Here is a 20435-nt window from a genome sequence, read left to right on the forward strand (position 1 = left end):
GAGATGGTGGAGACCGAAGATCTCGATCCACACCGGCGCGGAGATGGTGGAAGCCGGAGCTGGAGAGGAGGCGGCGAATCGGCGGTCGTGCGGGAGGGTGGATGGGAACGGGGCGGCAGCTCCACGACCGCGAGGGCTCCCTCTTCTCGACCGCGAGCGGCGGGAGGGTGGATGGGAGCGGGGCGGCAGCTCCACGACCGTGAGGACTCCTTCTTCTCGACCGCGAGCGGCGGGCTGCCTAGGCGTTGGGGGAGGGGTTGGAGGAGAGGTCGTGGTCAGCAGTGGTGGCGGCGGCAAGGACGGAGCGGGTTGGAGGAGGAGAAACCAGAGGGGATTGGGGGAGCGAAGCGTGCGGGGGATTGGGCAGCGTGCCGGGCCAGGCGGGCTTTTAGTGATCCATGGATAAAAAGTGGGTCTGCGGGAGGGCCTCAGCGCCCTGGACGAACGGCCGGTCGAGATCGCGCCACGTCAGCTCGATCGGACGGCCGAAAATCCAAACGCCTGTGAGAGCCCCATGAGGGTGCAGCAATCATACCGTGGGATTACTCTCATCAACATCCACAATGGGAATTGGCCCTTCCAGAGTAATCTCCAACTGAATTAGCCTCCCACTGATATTGAACAGTCATAATTTTTTTGTTGTGATCTCTACTCTACAGGTCTACACTAACCACCTCGTAGAAGCTTTGGAACATGCCCTGCCAATCCACATGTAAAAGAATCCCTCTAGCTGAAGTAAATTGATAGAGCACTGCCTACTCACAAGTCACAACAATGGGGCTGTAAGCCTCTCAATTGCACACTGACTGAGACTCCTTTTTAGGCAGGGCTAAACCAGCAACTCTCATCAACATTGATGTGAGGAGGAATCTGTTTCCTGAAAGCTACAGCTACCCATGATGAGAGATACGTAGATACTATTCTACTGGTTGTTTGTGCGTACCCTGCTGAAACACGTCGAAAACGCTGGCCCTTATTTTTCTCTCCCGGAACAGAGGAAGAAGAAACCAGATCAACAATCCACATCGACCACGATCGTACCATGCGAGTCTCTACCAACCGTACTATGCCTATTGATCTCCAAGATCCCTAACAGCTATACAACAATCCACATCGACAAAAGAGGCTGTGTGGCTTGGCTGGGAGTCGTCGTCTTCCAACGGATCCAAGCTGCAGGTAGAGGATATGGAGAAGCTCCGGCAGCAGGCCATCCGAGTCCCGCTCATAGCTGCAGCCCCAGGTCCGCTTCAATTCCGTCTAATTCCATTGGTTGCATGTCTTGCACTGACCGAAAAATTTAGAGTTTTAGTTGCATGTCTGAATTCAGATTTACAGCATATAGGTAACTTAATTCGCATCATGTCTGAATTTGTCTTCGTTTCCTTTGCCGCCACGCCTGCTCGCCAGAAGCTGCAGCGATGGAAGAGGACTCATCATCGGACCCCGACGTATCCCTGGTCCAGAGAGCGTCGAAGCTCATCTCCTCCACGGTAACGGCTTACCGTGGCAAGCCGCCCTCCTTCTGGGCCCTCCTCGCCCTCAGCGCCGGCGCGATGCTGACGGCGTTCCCGGCGTCGAGCCTGCTCTCGCGGGTCTACTACGACGGCGGCGGGCAGAGCAAGTGGATCCTCTCGTGGTCGGCGGTCGCCGGCTGGCCCATACCGGCGCTGCTCCTGCCACCCTGCTACCTTCTGCTCGACGGGGCATCGCCGACGTGGCCGCCGCCGCCCAGGCTGTGCCTCTGGTACGCGCTGCTGGGGCTCCTCAGCGCCGCCGACAACCTCATGTACGCCTGGGCGTACGCGTACCTGCCGGCCTCCACCGCGTCCCTCGTCGCCGCGTCGTCCCTCGCCTTCTCGGCGGTGTTCGGCCGTTTGATCGTCAAGAAGAACAACGGGATGGGGCTGGCCACGGTGAACGCGATCGTGGTCATCACCGCCGGCGTGGTGATCGTCGCGCTGGACTCCGGGTCCGACCGGTACCCGGGGATCACGGACAGGCAGTACGCGGTGGGGTTCGCCCTGGACGTGCTCGGGTCGGCGCTCCACGGCCTCATCTTCGCGCTCTCGGAGCTTGCCTTCGCCACGCACCTCGCCGCCGCTGCCGGCAGTAATGACGGCGGAGGGGCCGCTTCGTCGTCGTCGTCCCGGTTCTTCCACGTGGTGCTGGAGCAGCAGGTGGCGGTGTCGCTGAGCGCGTTCGCGTTCACGTCGGTCGGGCTGGCCGTCTTCGGGGAGGGGTTCGGGGCGATGGGGCAGGAGGCGGCGGGGTTCGCCGGCGGCAAAGGGGCGTACGCGATTGTGCTGGGGTGGTCGGCGGCGACGTTCCAGGTGGGCGTCCTGGGGGCGACCGGGGTGGTGTACCTGGGGTCGACGGTGCTGGCGGGCGTGCTGAACGCGGTGAGGGTGCCGGTGACGAGCGTGGCGGCGGTGATCTGGTTCCATGACCCCATGAGCGGGTTCAAGATCTTGTCTTTGGTCATCACGGTGTGGGGGTTCGGGTCCTACATGGTTGGTCACTCCGGCGCCGACAAGAAACCGTCCAGAGATCGATCTCGAAGCGGGAGGCAAACCATGAGCTGATCTTATACTGAAGAAGAGTATAGTTCTGTAACAGTGATTCATTTGCGAGTGGATGGACATAATGGGCATAATTAGCTCCAAATTGAAGTGCACATTTTTTTTTGATGTAACCATATACTCCCAAGGAATAAGGCGCACACGTATTTCAATACGAACTTTGACCATAAAAATTGAGCAACAAAATCTTGGTTATATTATATGCAATTAGTATTGTTGGATTCGTATTGAAAAGCACTTTCTAATGATGTTAATTTTATACAAACAATCTTTATATATTTGAAGTAATACTTAGTCAAACGAAAAGCACGTAAAACGAGGGCACCTTATTCCTTGAATCGGAGGTAGTATATCATTAGACAATCTGTTTACAAAGATTACACATATGGTCACCACACAAGACAAACATTTGCATCAAACAACTTTGCACAAGAAAACTCACAAGAAGTAAAACTACAAGTTCACCCTTGGAGAAACCAGTGTCTCGCTGAAACATCGTCCATCTTACTCCACCGCCACCATGGTAGCGCTGGAAAAGAGGCGAACAACCACCACACCTAGATCTGGTAGAGCACCATCGCATTCAATGATGCTTTTTGAGCCGATGAACCGGGTCGACGTAGAGGACGAGCCCGAGACTTTGTGGCACGTCGGCCGGGGATCTTCCCCGTGGTCACCAGATCCCAACACCGTCATCTTCTCCAGACTCAGTCGAAGAAGACAAACGGCTGCAGCCTCACCGTCATCCTCACACCCAACCGCAAGACACCGGACATAACCGCAGCAACCAACGCAACTCGTCACCCGCGAGAGTGCCGAACGCCAACCGCCAGACTCGAATCTCACCAGATCGAAAGACCGGCGAGAAGACCAGGCCACCTGCCCTCCGACGTCACCGGTTAGAGCGATGCCGAGATGGAGAAAGAGCAGAGGAAAATTATTCCGACGCGACGCAATCTCCTCCATAGAACGGCGCCCCAAGAAAACAATAGACCAAACTACTGGCCGGAGCCGATACCCCGGGGTCCCCTCCCGTCGCCGGAGCGGCCGACGGAGGAGGCAGGGACCGGCGGCTGGCCTCTATAGTTTGCCGGCAGAGATCGCCCCGATGTCTTTTCGTGGGAGCGGTTCCTGGTTTCTCCGAAGCGGTTTTGCAAGGACAATTGAAGTGCACATTTGTTTCTCTATAAGATCAGAGAAAGCAGTTATAAGGGTGACAGTCCTTGGAGTAAAAGCAGTTATCAGAAAACTATTTAAGAAGTTAATAACAAAAAAGTGGTCGTGCCGGAGTGGTTATCGGGCATGATTAGAAATCATGTGGGTTTTGCCCGCGCAGGTTCGAATCCTGCCGACCACGCATTATTTTTTCCCATTTTCTCCTTTATTAATTTTTTAAATGCAGCAGCTTAAAAGTCTCGCTGGTGTTTAGCCATGCTGTTATTAGCCATGCTGGTTGGTTGTGTGTACCCTGCTGAAACACGTCGAAGATGTTCACCCTTATTTTTCCTCGCTGAACAGATGAAGAAGAAACCAGACCAACAATCCACATCGACCACGATCAAACCGTACGATGCAAGAGTCTCTACCAACCATACTATGCCAATCGATCTCCAAGATTCCTAGCACATACGAAAGCAGAAGGTCGTGAGGCTGCCTGGCTTGGTTCCAACTGAATCAAGCTCCACGCCACACGGTCGCCCGGCGCCCGGAAGAGGATATGGAGAAACACGGCGACGGCGAAGAGCGCCACCACGCCATCCGAGTCCCGCTCACGGCTGCAACCCCAGGTCCGGTACAAATCTTGCCCCTCTTCCTGTTCAATTATATCCTTCCAGAGCCGAATACTATCGGCTATGGATGCTGTCAGGTTAGCGAAATCAACTTATTAGTATGTTACAGGGTTTATCGCCACGCTCCACGCATGCTTGCTGCTATGCTCTGCTTGCTAAGAAACCTTCTTTTTTGTTGGGCCTCATCTCGTCTTGGAAATGAAGCATGCTCTAACCTCTACTAGCCTACAAATTCAGAGTTTAGCTGCATGTCCGAATTAAGTTTTACAGCATACTAGTATATAACTGAATTTGTATCATGTCTGAATTTGTCTTTCTTTTCCTTTGACGCCATGGTTGCAGGGATGGAAGAGGACTCATCATCAGACCCTGATCTCGTCTTGGACACCAACGTGTCTCTGCTCCACAGAGCGTCGAAGCTCATCTCCTCCTCTGCAACGGCGTACCGGGGCAGGCCGCCCTCCTTCTGGGCCCTCCTCGCCCTCAGCGCCGGCGCGATGCTGACGGCGTTCCCGGCGTCGAGCCTGCTGTCGCGGGTCTACTACGACGCCGGCGGGCAGAGCAAGTGGATCCTCTCGTGGTCGGCGGTCGCCGGTTGGCCGATCCCGGCGCTGCTCCTGCCACCCTGCTACCTCCTCCTCGAGGGGGCGTCGCCGACGTGGCCGCCGCCGCCCGGGCTCTGCCTCTGGTACGCGCTGCTGGGGCTCCTCAGCGCCGCCGACAACCTCATGTACGCCTGGGCCTACGCGTACCTGCCGGCCTCCACCGCGTCCCTCGTCGCCGCGTCGTCCCTCGCCTTCTCGGCGGTGTTCGGCCGTTTGATTGTCAAGAAGAACAACAGGATGGGGCTGGCGACGGTGAACGCCATCGTGGTCATCACGGCCGGCGTGGTGATCGTCGCGCTGGACTCGGGGTCCGACCGGTACCCGGGGATCACGGACGGCCAGTACGCGGTGGGGTTCGCGCTGGACGTGCTCGGGTCGGCGCTCCACGGCCTCATCTTCGCGCTCTCGGAGCTCGCCTTCGCCACGCACCTCGCGGCCGCTGCCGGCAGTAATGACGGCGCTTCGTCGTCGTCGTCGTCGTCCCGGTTCTTCCACGTGGTGCTGGAGCAGCAGGTGGCGGTGTCGCTGTGCGCGTTCGCGTTCACGTCGGCCGGGCTGGCCGTCTTCGGGGAGGGGTTCGGGGCGATGGGGCAGGAGGCGGCGGGGTTCGCTGGCGGCGAAGGGGCGTACGCGATTGTGCTGGGGTGGTCGGCGGCGACGTTCCAGGTGGGCGTCCTGGGGGCGACCGGGGTGGTGTACCTGGGGTCGACGGTGCTGGCGGGCGTGCTGAACGCGGTGAGGGTGCCGGTGACGAGCGTGGCGGCGGTGATCTGGTTCCACGACCCCATGAGCGGGTTCAAGATCTTGTCTTTGGTCATCACGGTGTGGGGGTTCGGGTCCTACATGGTTGGTCACTCCGGCGCCGACAAGAAACCGTCCAGAGATCGATCTCGAAGCGGGAGGCAAACCATGAGCTGATCTTATACTGAAGAAGAGTATAGTTCTGTAACAGTGATTCATTTCCGAGTGGATGGACATAATGGGCATAATTAGCTCCAAATTGAAGTGCACATTTTTTTTATGTAACCATATACTCCCAAGGAATAAGGCGCACACGTATTCCAATACGAACTTTGACCATAAAAATTGAGCAACAAAATCTTGGTTATATTATATGCAATTAGTATTGTTGGATTCGTATTGAAAAGCACTTTCTAATGATGTTAATTTTATACAAACAATCTTTATATATTTGAAGTAATACTTAGTCAAACGAAAAGCACGTAAAACGAGGGCACCTTATTCCTTGAATCGGAGGTAGTATATCATTAGACAATCTGTTTACAAAGATTACACATATGGTCATCACACAAGACAAACATTTGCATCAAACAACTTTGCACAAGAAGTAAAACTACAAGTTCACCCTTGGAGAAACCAGTGTCTCGCCGAAACATCGTCCATCTTACTCCACCGCCACCATGGTAGCGCTGGAAAAGAGGCGAACAACCACCACACCTAGATCTGGTAGAGCACCATCGCATTCAATGATGCTTTTTGAGCCGATGAACCGGGTCGACGTAGAGGACGAGCCCGAGACTTTGTGGCACGTCGGCCGGGGATCTTCCCCGTGGTCACCAGATCCCAACACCGTCATCTTCTCCAGACTCAGTCGAAGAAGACAAACGCTGCAGCCTACCGTCATCCTCACACCCAACTACAAGACACCGGACATAACTGCAGCAACCAACGCAACTGTCACCCGCGAGAGTGCCGAACGCCAACCTCCAGACTCGAATCTCACCAGATCGAAAGACCGGCGAGAAGACCAGGCCACCTGCCCTCCGACGTCACCGGTTAGAGCGATGCCGAGATGGAGAAAGAGCAGAGGAAAATTATTCCGACGCGACGCAATCTCCTCCATAGAACGGCGCCCCAAGAAAACAATAGACCAAACTACTGGCCGGAGCCGATACCCCGGGGTCCCCTCCCGTCGCCGGAGCGGCCGACGGAGGAGGCAGGGACCGGCGGCTGGCCTCTGTAGTTTGCCGGCAGAGATCGCCCCGATGTCTTTTCGTGGGAGCGGTTCCTGGTTTCTCCGAAGCGGTTTTGCAAGGACAATTGAAGTGCACATTTGTTTCTCTATAAGATGAGAGAAAGCAGTTATAAGGGTGACAGTCCTTGGAGTAAAAGCAGTTATCAGAAAACTATTTAAGAAGTTAATAACAAAAAAGTGGTCGTGCCGGAGTGGTTATCGGGCATGACTAGAAATCATGTGGGCTTTGCCCGCGCAGGTTCGAATCCTGCCGACCACGCATTATTTTTTCCCATTTTCTCCTTTATTAATTTTTTAAATGCAGCAGCTTAAAAGTCTCGCTGGTGTTTAGCCATGCTGTTATTAGCTTCTTGCAGCCTTTTTTTAAAACTTCGAATTTCTATTTAAGTTTTTGGTCTGCACATCTAGTATTTATGGCACAAGTTTATACATCATCCGTGAGCTACACAAAAAAGAAAGATGTAGGGATTGAAAGCAAGTATTTTTTTCAGGCAAAGATATTATAGCGTGCTACGAGTCTTCGTGAAATTAATAACTCAAAGTTTTATGCGACTATAGATACATGAGACTAAGAGCAGCTGCAGAAAGGTTCGCAGGCCATGACTACCCCAAACATATGCCACTCTGGATTTTCATCACCTTCTCATTTTAAACAAAGAGTAGTATGACCTTGTGCATCTTAAAAGGTTCGAATCCTTTTAAGATGGGAATCCTTTTTTTCGTAAACACATCCAAACACTTTTGGGTAGAACTACCTCCATCATTTTGACGCAAAAAAGGGGGGTAAAGCTCCCTCAATCCTTTTGACGCATATACGTAGTATATAACTGCTGGTTTACATACTTCTGCAATTCCTATGAAATGTGTAGCAGACCGATCACATGAAAACATAATGATAAATACAACAAGATACAGTGTGTAAATGGTGTGTAAATATCGAACACATGCATCCCGGAAACATTTATCAGTCTATGTCTACCAGATTTTTATTTATTCGCAAAAAATGTAGGACCATGCTACCCGGCGGCGCCGCACGAGCGCATGATCCGTGCGGCGGATTCCGCAGCCCCACCATGCAGAATGAAAGCGAAAAGTTGCTTTCCTAGTGGCTACCCGGTCCCGTTTGGACTGCAAGCGCATGCAGTGTCAGCTAACACATGCATCTTCTGTCTCGTTAGTTAACGTATCAGCCATGCGAGGATTCACATTAAATATCAAACATAAATCTTGTAAGTTATTGTTAGCACTATAAAATTAGCACGACCCCTTTTGCTTGCAGATTTCTTTTCACAGACTAAGATTTTAGGAGAAATTTTCACAAAAAATTCAAAACAAAATCTAGGCTTTTACTTTAAAGGCCGCTACCATTTTATATGACAGTTTTCAGAATATTTTGGGAGAAACTACCAGATTTTTGAAACAAATTCCACGCTCTCTAAGGTTTTCAAATTATTTAATACTAGCTACCGGATTAATTTCAATAACTACCAGGTTAGCAAAAGTACCACAATATTTAACAATTACAGTAAATTAACAACTAGCAGAAGTACTATTACTAGCTACCACATTATTGTGCAATAACTACAAGATTAAACAGCAATGACTACCAGGTTAAATAATACCACGTTATTTAACAACTAGTACCAAAATTATTCTATATAGCTACCAGATTATTTCGCAATGACTGCAAGATTAATTAGCAGTAATTACCTGATTAATTGACAACAACTAGTATACGGTGTTGGTTGTGACCAGATCAAAAAAATGCCAGCTCTAAATGCCAAAAATTACTGTACTACTACCAGGTTATTTTGCAATACCTACACGATTAATTAGCAATAACAACCAAATTAATTGACAGCAACTATACGTGTTGGTTCTGACTAGATCCCTAAATTCCAGCTCTAAATGCCTAATTCAAAATTCCTAGCTGCCAAAAATCCAATCCATGATTGCCAGCAGATTTTCTACTGAGAGATGCGATGAATCCCTTGTCCTCCAAAAAGTTGACATGAAAAAATCGACTAAAATCTTCAATAATAAAACAACAGATCCAGCTGTAGGGATAGAGAGGAAAACACTCGGGTAAAGATCATGCCGATCGCCAGACTCATGAACTGGTGCGATGGATACTCTCTCCGAGGGCGGGGGCAGCCGAGGCGAGCAGGGAGGCGAGCAGCGCCTACAACCTGCATCAGCACGGCCTCCTCGGCATTGGCCTCTGCTCGGCCTCAAATCGGCAGATGGCGACGGCGTCGACGACCTCCCTTATCCTGGAGCGTTGGGAGGAGTGCCCCGTGAGCGCCATGACCTTGTGGAGCGCGGTGACGACGTTGTCGGCCTCCTCGGAGAACACAACGTCGAGGAAGGGCCGCACCGTGGCAGCCAAGAGCAACGGTGAAGGGGCCGCAGCCGCGAGAAGACGAGGCTCGCTGGCGTCGTCCCCGTGCTAGGGACGGAAGCCCTCTCGACGCATTCGTCGGCAGCAGCCACACGGAACCCTCCCTGCATCGCGCCTGCTCGATCTGGACGCCGGTGCTGCTGTCCCTGTTACGTGCTCGTTGGCGGCGGCGGCCCCGCGCTTAGGACGGAAGCCCTCTTCTGGTGCTCGTCGGCGGTGGAGACCTCCATGTGTCGCACCCCTCTCGAGCTTGATGGCGGCGGTGCTCTCCCCGTCGCGTGCTCGTCAGCGGCGACGGACTCGTGGTAGGGACAGAAGCCCACTCCACGCGCTGGTCGGCGGTGGATCGGCAGAGCTCTCCCCGCCGCATGGTCGTCGGCGGCGAAGACCCCGCGCTAGGGACGGAAGCCCACTCCACGCGCTTGCCGGCGACGGCTTGACGGAGCTCTCCCCTCCCTGTGCTCGGGGCAGAAGCCCACTCCACGCTCTCAGTGGCGGCGGCGCTTGGCGGAGCCCTCGATGCGTCGCACCTCCTCCTTCTCTAGTTCGTCCATGACGGAATGCTACTATCCTGTGGGGCTTTGACAGAGAGGAAAAAATGAGTGGCCTAGAGAAGCTAGCGAGGGGATAAGGATTAAGGAGGAAGGTGGAGCCATCCCGATGCTTTTCGAATCCTAAGGCACCGCCGCACGCGCAGCGAACCGTGCGGCGCTTCTTCGTATCTTTTTCCAAAAATGTATTATCCACTCTTTTAACTTGATCACCATCAACTGATCTTTGGTTCCTTATCTTGTAATCGGGGCCACGGTAAACAACTCCAATGCATGATTGCAAAAAATAAACTCTCTTCAAGCCACTTGGATCTGACTTTCAACATTATCATGAATGCTACGACCAGTCTAGAAGCATGAGATTCTCGCGATTGGATTCTATACGTAAACAAAGTTCGCCTCTCCGAACTTTATTTTGCATACTCTCATAGATGATGTACCTATTATTTGATTTTTAATAAACATAGCCACGATGTCCTTCGACACAAAGAAAAAATATGTCGAATGGTCATTAAAATCATTTATGTAGAACACAAGGTTGAGAAAATTATTATTTATCTATATGATGAATACAGCTCATAACCAAGAGATTCTTATGTATTGACCTACACGAGGACTGTGATTTTAGGTAACTTCCCACAACCCAAGTCCTCTATAAGTAGTGAGGCTTCCTTGAGCAATGGACATCTTATTCATCTTTTTACTCAAATAAAACACCATTTTGTGTATTATGTGCTAGTTTCTTTAGGATTTTGAATTTTATATCACTGGGCATAGAAGGCATCAGGAAAATGACGGATAATCGAAATTGTGTCATGTGTATTTTGAGCGACCAAGCAAGCGTGGAGCTGGACTTGTGGAGCCTCAGGGGACTACTACGGAGAGGACTACTACGGAGCCAAACAGCTGCTATTGCTGGGTTAGAACATTTAGTGGAGATGTTGCGGGCCAAGAGCATAGGTGAATTTGCTGGGCTAGATTAACTGAATACTACATGATTATTATTTTCGAAAAGTAATGGTATTCAGCTGAATACCCATGAATACATGTGTGCCCGCCTATGCTCATGGTAAACAACTCCGATGCATGCTTGCCAAAATTGTTCTTTGATTTTCAACATCATCTTGCATGTTGCATGTTGTATCTTTTATATAATAGTATACGATAGATTTAAGTATCTCATTAGGTAAATTTAAGACCACATACACAAATTTGTATTGAAATTTTATACTAGTTAGATTTTTTGTATTTTGCACCATTGAGAGTCAAATTTTATATGATTTCAAAAAAGAGTCAAATTTATATTTATTCTATGTATTTAATCACATAAAAATGTTCATAAATGTTAGTTGCACCATTTTTATAATGACATTGTAATATGCATTTTCATATAAACTTGTTTTGTGCTAAAATTGAACCATAGTTATAAATATAGTTCTTGAATTATGGTTTAACAATTGCATAAATTGTTTAGTGTATACATATTTACTTTAAATATCTCTAATGTCTATGACCTAAATAATATCTTAAATATGGTTCCTAGTACATGACTAGATTAACATATCCGAAAATTCTAGAGTATAAGTTGAACTATCGGTATTTTATTTTGCTCTATTAGATTAATTAGATAATAACCTTTTGTAATATGTAAATTTGACTACCCAGTGGCCACGGGCGAGGAAGACATCTAACCTCATCTATAAAACTCCCCCATGTACCATCAGCTCGCTCGCAAACCCATCCCTCCGCCTTTATGTTCTGCAGTTTTAGTAACTCCGGAGCGCATCAAATTTACGCAGGTGGAACTGTAGAGACAACATGTGATCTCCCCTAAGCAAGTTTTGTATTTCTCCTGCATGGATCCAATCGGTCATGAGATGTGCGTCACGTGCCCACTATGTTATCCTTGTTAATGGCGAGCTCATTGACCCAGTTGTACCTTACATGGGTATTCGTCAAGGGGATCCAATAAAACCTTATTTATTTATTCTTTGCACAAAAGGGTTGTCATATTTACTATAGCAAGTGATGGTGTTATGTTAACAAGCTAATTTTGCTCAGGTCACAAGAAAGTTTCATAAGCTAAGTTATGATGAACTGAGGTTTGAAAGGTGGTGTAGGTCAGTTGTGCGCCATGTTTAGTTGTTTACCAATGGATTACTCGTACCGAAGAAGTTTTGTTGGATCTGTTTCATCTGAAATACCAGCTGGTTTCACCTGTTGCAAACGTAACGCGTTTCGTCCTTTTTTTTCACATATATGGGTTTGCATTGCTTAGGTAGTACCGGTCAGATAGAGCAGACTGCATTTAATTTCAAAAAGTGGTCGTGCCGGAGTGGTTATCGGGCATGACTAGAAATCATGTGGGCTTTGCCCGCGCAGGTTCGAATCCTGCCGACCACGCTTAGAAAAATACTTTTATGGTTTAATCCTTTTTATTAGTTGCACAATGTGACTACTTAGAAGCAAGGTTTTTGGTATCGAGATATTAGGTGGTATCATTTTGCATCAACGGTATCGTATCTTAGGATCATACTGCGCGCAGGTTCGAATCCTGCCGACCACGCTTAGAAAAATACTTTTATAGTTTAATCCTTTTTATTAGTTGCACAATGTGACTACTTAGAAGCAAGGTTTTTGGTATCGAGATATTAGGTGGTATCATTTTGCATCAACGGTATCGTATCTTAGGATCATACTGTTAGATTTCAATTTTTTTCCAAAATTCAATCAACTTATGTGTTAAATAAAATAGATACCTAGCATATTTTATAGGAAAACATATTGACATGTCCTATTATTCTCATAAGAAAGTGGTATATCATACTCTAGACTTGAAGCATGCAATCGAACGCGCCACAAGAGGGATAAAGATGTGACAACTATAACGTTTAGGGTTTAATCCTTTTTATTAGTTGCACAATGTGACTACTTAGAAGCAAGGTTTTTGGTATCGAGACATTAGGTGATATCATTTTTGCATCAACGGTATCGTAATTAGGATCATACTGTTAGATTTCAATTTTTTTTTTCCAAAATTCAATCAACTTATGTGTTAAATAAAATAGATACATAAAATAGACACCTAGCATATTTTATAGGAAAACATATTGACATGTCCTATTATTCTCATAAGAAAGTGGTATATCATACTCTAGACTTGAAGCATGCAATCGAACGCGCCACAAGAGGGATAAAGATGTGACAAATAGAACGTTTAGGGCATCTCCAACGGGATTCCTAGCTGCTGGACATCAACGAGGAGGAGGTCATCGTCATCGCAATGGCTAACAGCGAGCTCAACCAACTCGCTACGTGGGACGACTTCAGCGTCCAGCTTCGTGAATCCTGATTGGCGCAGGGGACGCATGCGAATCTTCTGGCAACGCCGACACACACCCACGATCGTGTTGTCTCCTGGCTCTATCCCCGGTCACCGCCGCCGCTAGCCCCTTCTTCCGCCACCGTCGGCTCCCCTTCATCCTCCACCGCCGGTGTACCAACTGCTATGGCGGATGTCGGAGATCATCAACCTCGTCAGCAACGATGGGCGGTAGGTTTTCTGACTTTTTTATGCGTCAGACCGCTGGGAACGCCCGTTGACGAACGCACGATCAATTTCGATTATTTGGGCCGACGCAAACGGACAAAACCAGTCGTTTCCAGCGTCTGATTTGCGTCGCCCCGCTGAAGATGCCTTTAGTCTACAACATAGACCAGTGAAGCGTTTACCTACTTATAAGGTTCACTTATCATCATGTTAACTAATTCTTCGATTAGCTTTAACTGATGTGTGGTATCGCTTATCCTAGAGATAATACTTATTCAAGGCATGGTATCGCACTATGACAACGATACCACCAGATTGGGATATACATTGCGAAATGTATCGTTTCAATCTAGTAGAATCTTCGTATCGTAAGACATTAGGTTCTGTATACGACACTGACAACCATGCTTAGGAGTTCAAGTGTAATGTAAGCTGAATATTATCATGCTTTATTCTCTCTAACTTATTGGAGCTTATTATGTTACAAAGTTGGAGCACAGACGGAGTGGAGTTTTGGCTTATGAAAAGCATATGCTACATTTATTTTAAAATGAATCTTAAACATATTTGGAAATGTAAAAAATTTAAAATAAACAATCACACTACATCTTTACATGCTACGCGTTCATAAAGTAGTTTCATGAAAATCGACTTGTCATGTAGCGTGTGTAAAAAAGATAAAGTCGACATTAAAATTTAATCTTTTCACAAGATAATTTTTCTACTTTTTACATAGATCACAAATAATATCTGTTTTTCGTGAAACTTGACGAAGACACCTATGTTATGAAGATACTTGTCAAATTTGTTGTCAATGTTTTTTGGCACTTTGAAATATGTTTTTTTTTTCTAGATGAAGCATGCGTACATGGGAGCGAAGTTGAATTTCCAGAGCAGGGACGTTCAAAATTCAGTACAACTACATACTGACAGCCAAAAAATCTATTGAGCTCGCCTGAATCATTTTTTTGGGTTGCACAAGAATGTGGAACTATTTAGGAGTCCAAGTGTAGCAGCAAGCTGACTGTGTCACGCTTGATTCTCACTACAGGTTGCGCCTCTAAGGGAGTCTGACTTATCATGTATAAAAAGATGGAGCACGTACTTTCAAAATTCAGTTCAACTACACGGCAAAAAATCTATCGAGCTTGTCTAACTAAACACAATTCAGAGATTGCCCGCGGACGGCAGTGGTGAAGCTGCATCTTCTGCTTGGCACTCTTGGCCTCAAGGCTGGCGGCAAGTCCTGGTCCTCACAAGCCTAGGTTGGCATCATCAACACAGAATGTTCAACAAAGGGACTCTTCAAGACAAACTTTAACCAGATACTTTAGAATTTGTTACATCTTAAAACACAACACTGCCAAGGTCCAATATAACAATTGAACCATGAACCATAATAATAAGTACAACACCAGTCCAGCAGCAGAACATAAACACATTGGTACATGCTGAACCCAAAATACAGCGGTCGTCTTCAGTTGTTGTAACTCTGGTTCAGGAATGGGTTCTTCTCGTCGTAGAAAGGGTTGGTGAAATGTTCGGTGTCAAGGCTCTCCTGAACCTTCTTCCCCCTGGCAGCCGACTGGGGCTGGGAAAAGGCCCTAGGGTTGAAGCTGTCCTCCTCGAAAGCGGAGGAGGCCCTGGGGTTGAAGCTGTCCACCTCCCTCTGCTTCTCCATCTCCTCAACGTGCCCCTTGAACTCCTTCTTCGCCGCGTCGATCACGCCGTCTCCGTGCTTCTCGCACCATGCCCTGCAGAACACACATGATCATTGGTATCAGAATCACGAAAAACACTATGTTATATCTGATTGAGGCGAATTGTTGTTTTATGTACTTTGGGAAGAATGTGTTCAGGTCTGACTTGTCCATTGGGAGCTTTGTGGAGATGGTCTCAATCTGCTGATCCCTGCAAAGCCAAGAACACTCTTTTTTATAGCACATCGAACAAGAGATATAATTGTAATACAGGGACAGTTTATGAGATTTACGAGAAGTTGATGTTCCGATTGGTGGATGATAGCTCGGCCTGAATCCTTGAGAGCTCCTTCTTTGTTTCCTCCACCAAAACCTTCAGTGGAAAATTCAGATACAGACACTCAAAACACAGCACTGTATTCACAAATCTTCAGAGTTGTGAGCCAATGATGCTGTTTCGCTCAATGGCAGTGATATTCTTGCACCCAATTCGACACAATTTGAAAGAGCCAACGATTTCAGTACCTTATCATTGGCCAAATCGGAAGCAGAGACATCGCCGGCCGGAAGCTTCTTCTTCTTGGCCCTCTTGGCATCCGGGGCGGGGCTCGCCTCAAGCCGGCACTCGCTGTACGAAGACCGCGGCGGGGCGCACTCGCCGGCGGCGACGGCATCCTCATTGACGCAGCCGCCGCCGCCTGCCTTCTTCCACTTCTTGAGCCCATCGAACCCCCAAGAACTCTTCTTCTTGCCCTTGACGCTCCCCTTCTCCTCCTCGGCGCCGTCCGCCGCGGGCTCCTTGTTCTCGCCGCCGAACATAGCCGTGAGGTGCCTCCTCTTCCCCTTCTCGGGCTTCCCGGAGGCCTCCGCCGGCGAGATCTCGGCCATGAGGACCGACGCGTGGTGGTTCTGGTCCACCGGCGCCAGCGGCGGCCGTGACGACGGGTCCTGGTCCTTCTTGCCGCCGCGGCTCTTCCACGGCGACACGAAGGCCTTGTGCTTGGGCTGCTTGTTGTCGGAAGCAACGGGCGGGTCGCGGAGGTCGATCTCCGCCCACTCCTCCGCGGACGACCGGCCGGCGTCCGCGTCGGGGCAGTCGACGGCGACTCCGAGCGCGGCGAGGCGCTGCGCGAGGGGGCTCTTGGCGGCGTTGAACTCCTCCGGCGAGATGCACTTGGCGCGCAAGAGCTCCTGCAAATTAATCGACGGGGGCCGGCCAAGATCAGTACTACAATTTCTTTCCAGCCAAGAATCGACGCTGGTCGAGTGGAAGGGGAGGTGGGTGGCGGGTACCTGGAGGAAGAGGAGCTTGTCGCGGAGGACGGGCGGGTGGTCGGGGTTCTGCGGTGACGGTGGGGCGGCGAGGGCGGAGAGGACGGATGCGCGGAAGGCTTGGACGTCGGCGGCCGGGACGATGCCCTCGCGGTGGAGGGCGGAGAGGTGGAGGATGCGGTGGAAAGACTCCTGCTGCCACTTGAGCGCGTCGGCGTGGCGGCGGGCCGCGGCCTGGTCGGCGGTGAGGCGGCGGCCGGGCCTGCTGAAGATGGACTTGCAGACGGATGCGATGGTGTCCTGCAGGCCCGAGTAGTACGTCGGCGTGTACGTGTACCCCATTGTTGTCAAAGCCCGTGCAGTGCAGAGCAGAGCAGAGCAAGCTTGGTGGGAGAGTTGACGAGCAGTAGAGCGTGAGAGATGGAGCGAGAAGACAGGGTGAGAGGAGTGAAGGGGATTTTGTTTGGGTGTTGGCTGCCCAACGGTTGGCGAATGGAACTAGCCGTTGAGGGATCGGCTGGATCCGGCTGCAAGTGGGACCCAATTAAGAAAATAGATGCCCATTGACATTTTGTATCATACTCTACCTCCAAACATTCACTTTGGGCCTCGTGGTGCTCTTTTGTTCCAAAATTTCAAAACATGATATCAATTTTTTTTAAGAAAATCTAAACTTTTTTAGACGTAGATAATGATATAATCTATCAACACACAAAATCCCAACCCGAAATGATTTATATCATAACAAAAATGACAAAACCTGACATAATTTGGAGGCTTGATCTTTTTGCATTGTTCAATACTTTAGATGCCAATTTGGCATTTTTGTGCAGCCCAAAATACTGGATATTTCGAGTTGCAAGCTTCTCAAGTTCATACAGTACATTATTTTCTACCTCTAGAATCTTTGGTTGTTTTTTCCCAAGTTTGCTATTTGACATGCAAGTGTTATTTTTTGGCTCATGGTGGGTGATTCAGCTTTTCCAACATCACAACATCGGTGGTAGTTCGTCGAGTGAAGATGGATTCCAGGCTTTAGAGGTTAGGATTTAAGATTGGGGGTAAGTGCATTGCCACTATCATAGAAAATGGACTTGATCTTCCCAATGTTGGAGGAATGGATCAGGTAACAAGCATGGATATGGTGTAGAGGTGGGTCTGCAACAAGCAATGAGATGATGTGAGGCACCATGGTTAGGAGGCAAGGGAGATACTGGCTAGATCCATCGAGGGTTGGTGCCACAAAAAAGAACGGGCACGAAATCATCACATAGAGTTCAAAGAGATACAAGTGAGTTTGGTGAAAGTTTTGGCAAAATTTGGACAACACTCATAGTCACGGGAGAGAATACGTGATGCTAATAAGCGTTTAGAACATGGATGGTCCACGATATCAATATAAAGCTAGGACTCTTAATTCATAGCCAAGCTATATCACTTACTAGCTTCAACTTCACTTTGGTGGGCTATATTACTCCGTGAACTTTGAAAACATATTTAAGTACCTATTCTAAAATTAACTTGTTTTGACCTTGATTTTGACTGCCCATGACTCCCCGTCATCAATCTCGGACCTCTATCATCGTCGATCACATGCTTGTTTTAGCCAAAAATGATGCTAAAATTAAGCGATTTTCTCCCAACCATTTGTCACAATCAACTAGATATTTACCCTAATGTTCACTGAATTATGTGTGATTTAACAGTTTTTATTTTGTGTTGTTCAAACCTTGAATACAAAAAATTTAAAGATGAAGCTAACCAAGCATGTTTTTGATGTCTACGGGTGCTTCTATTCTTGTAGACAGTGTTGGGCCTCCAAGAGCAGAGGTTTGTAGAACAGCAGCAAGTTTCCCTTAAGTGGATCACCCAAGGTTTATCGAACTCAGGGAGGAAGAGGACACGAGATATCCCTCTCAAGCAACCCCGCAATCACGATACAAGAAGTCTCTTAGTGTCCCCGATACGTCTCCGACGTATCGATAATTTCTTATGTTCCATGCCACATTATTGATGATATCTACATGTTTTATGCATACTTTATGTCATATTTATGCATTTTCCGGCACTAACCTATTAACGAGATGCCGAAGAGCCGTTCTGTCGTTTTCATGCTGTTTTTGGTTTCAGAAATCCTACAAAGGAAATATTCTCGGAATTGGACGAAATCAACGCCCGAGGGCCTATTTTGCCACGAAGCTTCCGGAAGATCGAAGAGAAGACGAAGTGGGGCCACGGGGCGACGACACGCCGGGCGGCGCGGCTCGGGCCCCGGCCGCGCGGCCTCGCTGTGTGGGTCCCCGTGACGCCCTTTGACCTGCCCTTCCGCCTACTTAAAGCCTCCGTCGCGAAACCCCCGATGCGAGAGCCACGATACGGAAAACCTTACGGAGATGCCGCCGCCGCCAATCCCATCTCGGGGATTCGAGAGATCGCCTCCGGCACCTCGCCGGAGAGGGGAATCATCTCCCGGAGGACTCTTCACCGCCATGGTCGCCTCCGGAGTGATGAGTGAGTAGTTCACCCCTGGACTATGGGTCCATAGCAGTAGCTAGATGGTTGTCTTCTCCTTATGTGCTTCATTGTTGGATCTTGTGAGCTGCCTAACATGATCAAGATCATCTATCTGTAATGCTATATGTTGTGTTTGTCGGGATCGGATGGATAGAGAATACTATGTTATGTTGATTATCAATCTATTACCTATGTGTTGTTTATGATCTTGCATGCTCTCCGTTATTAGTAGAGGTTCTGGCCAAGTTTTTACTCTTAACTCCAAGAGGGAGTATTTATGCTCGATAGTGGGTTCATGCCTCCATTAAATGCGGGACGATGTGACGGAAAGTTCTAAGGTTGTGGATGTGTCTGTTGCCACTAGGGATAAAACATTGATGCTATGTCCGAGGATGTAGTTATTGATTACATTACGCACCATACTTAATGCAATTGTCCGTTGTTTGCAACTTAATACTGGAAGGGGTTCGGATGATAACCCGAAGGTGGACTTTTTAGGCATAGATGCATGTCTGGATAGCGGTCTATGTACTTTGTCGTAATGCCCAATTAAATCTCACTATACTTATCATATCATGTATGTGCATTGTCATGCCCTCTCTATTTGTCAATTGCCCAACTGTAATTTGTTCACCCAACATGCTATTTATCTTATGGGAGAGACACCTCTAGTGAACTCGTGGACCCCGGTCCATTCTTTTACATTAAATACAATCTACCGCAATACTTGTTCTACTCGTTTTCCGCAAACAATCATCATCCACACTATACATCTAATCCTTTGTTACAGCAAGCCGGTGAGATTGACAACCTCACTCGTTTCGTTGGGGCAAAGTATTTTGGTTGTGTTGTGCGGGTTTCACGTTGGCGCCGGAATCCTCGGTGTTGCGCCGCACTACATCCCGCCGCCATCAACCTTCGACGTGCTTCTTGGCTCCTCCTGGTTCGATAAACCTTGGTTTCTTTCGAGGGAAAACTTGCTACCGTGTACATCATACCTTCCTCTTGGGGTTCCCAACGAACGTGTGTATTACACGCCATCAAGCTCTTTTTCTGGCGCCGTTGCCGGGGAGATCAAGACACGCTGCAAGGGGAGTCTCCACAATCCAATCTCTTTACTTTGTTTTTGTCTTGCTTTATTTTATTTACTTTCTTGTTTGTTGCACTTAAATCAAAACACAAAAAAATTAGTTGCTAGTTCTACTTTATTTACTGTCTTGTTCTCTATATCGAAAACACAAAAAAATTAGTTACTTGCATTTACTTTATTTACCTCTTGTTTATTTCATCATGATTCCTCCTAAGTACACTCTAAAAGACATACCGGTAGGCCGAGGGTCTATAATTGGAAGGGATAGTATAGAAGATTTTTTCACTCATGTTAGTACCACTGAAGATTTTGAAGATAGACACTTGGTAGAACTTGCTCCTACTTATGAAATTGCTGTTGCTTCTTTAGTTCACATGTTGGAAACTA

The 20435-nt window shown here is 48.3% G+C and overlaps 3 protein-coding genes and 3 non-coding genes across 6 annotated transcripts; 5 read left to right on the plus strand and 1 right to left on the minus strand.

Moving 5' to 3' along the window:
* The first annotated feature begins 1040 nt into the window (after window positions 1–1040).
* Window positions 1041–2695, plus strand: LOC124657795 (probable purine permease 5). Its single transcript, XM_047196303.1, has 2 exons — window positions 1041–1240; window positions 1408–2695. Exons 1-2 carry the CDS (start codon window positions 1186–1188, stop codon window positions 2580–2582), a joined length of 1230 nt encoding a protein of 409 aa, XP_047052259.1. The 5' UTR covers window positions 1041–1185; the 3' UTR covers window positions 2583–2695.
* Window positions 2696–3854: 1159 nt separating this feature from the next.
* On the plus strand, window positions 3855–3936 carry TRNAS-AGA. Its single transcript has one exon. It is a non-coding gene; the product is annotated as a tRNA-Ser (tRNA).
* Window positions 3937–4283: 347 nt separating this feature from the next.
* LOC124657577 (probable purine permease 5) lies at window positions 4284–6056 on the plus strand. The gene is made up of 2 exons (XM_047196105.1): window positions 4284–4366; window positions 4712–6056. Exons 1-2 carry the CDS (start codon window positions 4297–4299, stop codon window positions 5890–5892), a joined length of 1251 nt encoding a protein of 416 aa, XP_047052061.1. The 5' UTR covers window positions 4284–4296; the 3' UTR covers window positions 5893–6056.
* A 1091-nt stretch (window positions 6057–7147) lies between these two features.
* On the plus strand, window positions 7148–7229 carry TRNAS-AGA. Its single transcript has one exon. It is a non-coding gene; the product is annotated as a tRNA-Ser (tRNA).
* A 5014-nt stretch (window positions 7230–12243) lies between these two features.
* On the plus strand, window positions 12244–12325 carry TRNAS-AGA. The gene has a single exon. It is a non-coding gene; the product is annotated as a tRNA-Ser (tRNA).
* Window positions 12326–14949: 2624 nt separating this feature from the next.
* LOC124657578 lies at window positions 14950–16786 on the minus strand. The gene is made up of 5 exons (XM_047196106.1): window positions 16466–16786; window positions 15698–16363; window positions 15466–15545; window positions 15312–15383; window positions 14950–15226 (listed from the first exon to the last, which is right to left on the minus strand). The coding sequence occupies exons 1-5, from the start codon at window positions 16784–16786 to the stop codon at window positions 14950–14952; spliced, it is 1416 nt and encodes a 471-aa protein (XP_047052062.1).
* Window positions 16787–20435: the final 3649 nt, after the last annotated feature.

Source organism: Lolium rigidum, chromosome 5 (genome assembly GCF_022539505.1).
Source record: "Lolium rigidum isolate FL_2022 chromosome 5, APGP_CSIRO_Lrig_0.1, whole genome shotgun sequence".
Classification (NCBI taxonomy): Eukaryota; Viridiplantae; Streptophyta; class Magnoliopsida; order Poales; family Poaceae; genus Lolium; species Lolium rigidum.

Coding starts and splice junctions, on each gene's coding strand:
- LOC124657578 (XM_047196106.1), bottom strand. CDS start 16,786: ATGGGGTACACGTACACGCCGACGTACTACTCGGGCCTGCAGGACACC. Junction 16,364..16,465: donor ACAAGCTCCTCTTCCTCCAG/GTACCCGCCACC, acceptor ATTAATTTGCAG/GAGCTCTTGCGCGCCAAGTG. Junction 15,384..15,465: donor AATCGGAACATCAACTTCTC/GTAAATCTCATA, acceptor TTGGCTTTGCAG/GGATCAGCAGATTGAGACCA.
- LOC124657795 (XM_047196303.1), top strand. CDS start 1,186: ATGGAGAAGCTCCGGCAGCAGGCCATCCGAGTCCCGCTCATAGCTGCA. Junction 1,241..1,407: donor GCTCATAGCTGCAGCCCCAG/GTCCGCTTCAAT, acceptor CCTGCTCGCCAG/AAGCTGCAGCGATGGAAGAG.
- LOC124657577 (XM_047196105.1), top strand. CDS start 4,297: ATGGAGAAACACGGCGACGGCGAAGAGCGCCACCACGCCATCCGAGTC. Junction 4,367..4,711: donor GCTCACGGCTGCAACCCCAG/GTCCGGTACAAA, acceptor CCATGGTTGCAG/GGATGGAAGAGGACTCATCA.